Genomic DNA, 4,439 nt, shown 5'->3' with positions numbered 1-4,439 from the left:
AAGGAGACTATGAGTAGCACAGATGTGTGTAAAAGTCCACTCAAAAAGAAAATCCCGCCCTAATTGGAAAGTAACCTTATTCTACTTCAATTACAAAATATTATTATACATTTATAATTACAGATTTTCCTTAGTCTTGTTTGAGCCCCATTTTTCATCAAAATAAATTTTTCAACAGTAATTTGACATCATTCCAATCACACATTTTTCAATAAAATAATGTTACACGTAAATCCAAAATTTTTCCTTATTTTTTAACAACACATTTTCCATCATAACACTATTTTAAAATACATTTTTTGAGAAAAATGGGGCTCAAACAACCGTTAATATTTCTTTCCACTTTCCTTTCTTCATTCTTTTTGTTTTTGTTTTTTTTTTCCCCCATGATTTAAATTTCTTGTGGATCCCATCCCTCTCCATTGGGACGGGCAATCCTACGTAACTTTGTAATGAAATTTTTGTTGCTAGGATGAAGACATTTCATAACATATTTTTACTATGTATGATTCAGGAACATTGGTATTGTCAATCACAATGTCTACATCATTCTCTAAACCGGGAAAGAAAAAAGGACTTCATGAATTTCTCAAAACATGTATTTGGAGCAGCCTCACTCTTGGTAATTCCTAAATAATACCATTCTTTTACATGAATATGAATTTATAATCAAATAACTTGGAATACAAATTTGAATTAGACAGAATAATAGAAGAAAGATATTCGAGAACCATATTATAATATCTCTGACTTCACGTCTCTCTTTTTCATCTACAAAGGAAACACGTAGCCCTTATACCTATCCTATTGAGAAGAAATTAGGATAACCTAATACAAGTTCAGACTACTCAATATACTTCTATAACGTTAAAATTTTACCTTGACAACTTCCAAACTCAGGGGCTGCCGTCCTCCAACTCTGTTAAGAGAAAAACTTAAAATAAATATTAAAATTAGGCCCCACTCATCAAGGCAGTAAGATAGCTAAAACCTAGACTTCTTGACTTGGAGTTTCCAATGGAAGACTAGGAAACTTTGGATAGTTCACACAGAAAGTCCAGTCTAAAAGGAAAATTATGTACACAAGCACCAATATTTCTCTGTCCAAGTTGACTTCTGGTTAGAACCTCTTCTGAATTTCCAAAGCAACTGGTGGGGAGTGGGGTAGATACATAAGGAAATTAATGTCCTCACATATATCTTCACTAAGCAAGAACATTGGGTAATTAACAATGGCTACACCATTGGAGTAAGTCCTCTTTTCTTTCCTAGTTTAGTATTAGAGCATGATTCTGACATATATTTAGTTGTTCTATGAATTTCGATGTATAGTTCCAGTGAATTTAAATTATCCCGTTGTACTTTTAGAGGGGAACAACAATTTTTACCTTTTTTGATCGGTAAATGTAAAATTCTATTGATCAAAATCAAACTTTTAGAGGGGGAAAACTTTATTTGTTATTGTCTTGGATTCAGCACCGTCTCTCGAGTAGCTGACGGCTTCATATCTATGGTTACATCCATGGATGGAGTTGAGAATAGAAATCCTCCTAACAATTAGATGGCATTTTACCGAACTCCTCCTAACAATTAGATAGTATTTTACCGAAAGAAAAGAGATCCTTTTCAGGCACCCTCTATGGCAAAGAACTTTCTTGCTCTCTTTATTTTTTTAATAACAGTTTTTTGGGATGATTTACTTAGGACTTAAACTATACATGCCCCAAAATTATATAAAGAATCTCGTGGCAAGCCTGATTTTAGTCTATTTCTTGATGTTATTCAAGTTTATATTGTATGCCTGAACGGTATAATGGTACCGGGATCAGCCTCACTAAAAATTTCATTTTTCTCAGATACTATAACTCGATACCACCAGTAACAAAGACATATGCTGTGGCCTGTTTATTCGCCACAGGCGCTTATACTCTGGAGCTTTACAACATTCGGAACATTGCACTTCTCTACTCAGATGTGTTCAAAAGATTTCAGGTAATTCTCATATTTATTCTCATGGGACTAATTTTTTCGTGATATCAAAGCAAAGATAATTGAATAATATCAGATCTGCGATAGCCTATTCAATATTTTAACGTCAAATGTTTCTTTAATGTAGATTTGGAGGCTCATCACACCCTTCTTCTTCATAGGGCCATTTTCCTTAAATTTTGCATTCAGGCTCTTGACAATGTAAGGAGAAAGTTTAATTTGTTAATTGCTATATTCATACAAATGATTGTCATAAAGTTTTAAAAAATTTAGGATATTATATGTTTTTATCTTTTTAGATTGTACTATGGAACTCAGTTAGAAAGGGGGCCTTTTGACAAGAGGACGGCAGATTTAGTGTGGATGTATGTATTTGGAGCAGCCTCGCTCTTGGTAATTCCTAAACAACACAAGAATTTGATTAATAAAAGAACTTATATTCGAATAATAAGGTAATACAAGTAATTTGAATTAGACAGACAATGTAATCATTTATATATTTACTTGCATTTAGGTTATGGCAGCTATTCCGTACCTGTGGACACCATTCTTGGGACCATCAATGGTTTTTGTTATTGTTTATGTCTGGGGTCGAGAATTTCCAAATGCTCGTATCAATATACACGGTCTGTTTGAGTTAAAGGTATGTTATTAAGTGGAAACAAGATTTCATTTTCGTATTTCAAGTTTTTCCACGAGCTTCTCACCAACATTAGTACACAAAAAATGTTCTGTATAAGTGATTTTGGCTTATTTTAATTGCAGGGATTCTACATTGCTTACTATATGATAGTAGTAGAACTGGTTCTTGGAAATCCATTGAAACAAGCTATGATTGGGATTGCTGCAGGACATCTATACTACTTCTTGACAGTTCTTTATCCTCTTAAGACCGGAAACAATATCTTAAAGACTCCTCGTTGGATGTATCCTCCATTTCCATGAAACATCGTTGCATTTAAATATATTTATTTTTTAAATTCTGCATTGGTGATATCAATTCTATTCCTTAATCCTTTTCTCTAGTCATAAACTTGTAGCATTCTGGGGAGAGGGCTTCCAAATTAATTCTCCATTCAGAAACGACCCTGCGGAAGGAGTAGCTTTTAGGGGGAGAGGTCGTCGCCTGAATGGGAGTAGAAGCACTTCAACAAGATCAGAACCAAGAGATTCTGAGCCGGTCGACACGGCCACCCCAGCACCGTCGAGTTCAGGTTCTGGCGTGTCTTTCCGTGGCAGAAGCCACCGCCTAGGTAGTGGCTAGACGCCTTGTAATAGAAATTATTCGAGAACCACCTATGATTGTAATAGATCTTGATAATGCCTGCAATAGAACTCCCAAACCAACTTTGAATATTTCTAGCCTACAATGCGTGTTGGAATTAATGGTTAAATTATATGATTTAAATGTGTAGACTGGAAAAGTTTTTTATGGGTTTGATTACTAGACACGACTCCTCAAATGCAAATGGTGCATATCAAAGAGTTGTTTCGAATGAGTGTGGCCTTTTAATAAGATGCAATCTAGATCATAAATTTCGAAATGATGTGATGTAATGGCTGGTATTAATTTTGCCAAAAGATGCAACAATTCAAGGAGACACACGAAAATCATTAAATAAAGTCCTCTTAATTCTTTTTTTTTTCCACTCCAAATCTATTCCTAATAAATAGATTTCTAATTATTTCCTTATCTAAATTCCGCCAAAATAATTTCCAAATTATTTTTGAGCTTCGCCTTCGATATTTTGTGATCAATATGTTCATATCCAAAAGAGTGCAGTCAAACGTTGGTTCATTCGACAAAATTAATATTGTGCTATATTAATTTTGAAAGAAGCATTGTATCTTTGGAGACGGACGTCCATTTATCTTGTTAGCACTCATGTATGTTGAAAATTAAACTTGATTCATGAATGATGAAAAAAAATTAAATTTGATACATGAATTAGTTTATTTAATATTCATGCATTTATTTAAATCATGTATCAAAATGGTTCTTTGTATCCTATTATTCATAGTATGTAGGAAAAGTCATTAATTAGTCTATAAAGTTCATACAATGTATTTGGGATCCTTTGTACCTATAAAAGGTCTTGTGTTTGAGACATTTTATTGAGCCAAGCCATATAATACAAGTATTTTTGAGAATTCTCTGAATTTTTCTCTCTAGTCTTTCATCCCAGAATTTTTTTTATTTCCAACAAAGTGGTATCAGAGCCATTTCAAAGATGAATAGTTCATTTCCTTTTGTTGTTCCCCAAGTAACAAAGGAAAATTATGGATATTGGAGCATACGCATGAAGGCATTGCTCGGCTCACAAGAGGCATGGAAAGTTGTAGAAAAAGGCTATGATAAACCAGAGAATGAATGAGCTTTAAGTTAAGCTCAAAGGAATGCCTTGCAAAGGTACCGCAAGTTAGATCAACAAGCTCTCTCTATTATTCAC

At 33.8% G+C, this 4,439-nt stretch overlaps 1 protein-coding gene across 2 annotated transcripts; it reads left to right on the top strand.

The window, feature by feature from the left end:
- The first annotated feature begins 1,038 nt into the window (after positions 1–1,038).
- LOC111391880 (derlin-1.2-like) lies at positions 1,039–3,345 on the top strand. 2 transcript variants are annotated; one of them, XM_023017158.1, is made up of 7 exons: positions 1,039–1,249; positions 1,857–1,992; positions 2,117–2,190; positions 2,289–2,382; positions 2,504–2,632; positions 2,755–2,915; positions 3,016–3,345. In XM_023017158.1, the coding sequence occupies exons 1-7, from the start codon at positions 1,233–1,235 to the stop codon at positions 3,251–3,253; spliced, it is 849 nt and encodes a 282-aa protein (XP_022872926.1). In that variant the 5' UTR covers positions 1,039–1,232; the 3' UTR covers positions 3,254–3,345. The 2 variants fall into 2 exon arrangements, with proteins under 2 accessions (XP_022872926.1, XP_022872925.1); XM_023017157.1 differs by lacking the exon at positions 1,039–1,249 and having other exon boundaries at positions 1,409–1,992.
- Positions 3,346–4,439: the final 1,094 nt, after the last annotated feature.

This window comes from Olea europaea, unplaced genomic scaffold (assembly GCF_002742605.1).
Source record: "Olea europaea var. sylvestris unplaced genomic scaffold, O_europaea_v1 scaffold855, whole genome shotgun sequence".
NCBI lineage: Eukaryota > Viridiplantae > Streptophyta > Magnoliopsida > Lamiales > Oleaceae > Olea > Olea europaea.
The sequence above is the reverse complement of the archived record's forward strand: the minus strand, read 5'-3'. Positions and strand labels throughout refer to the sequence as shown.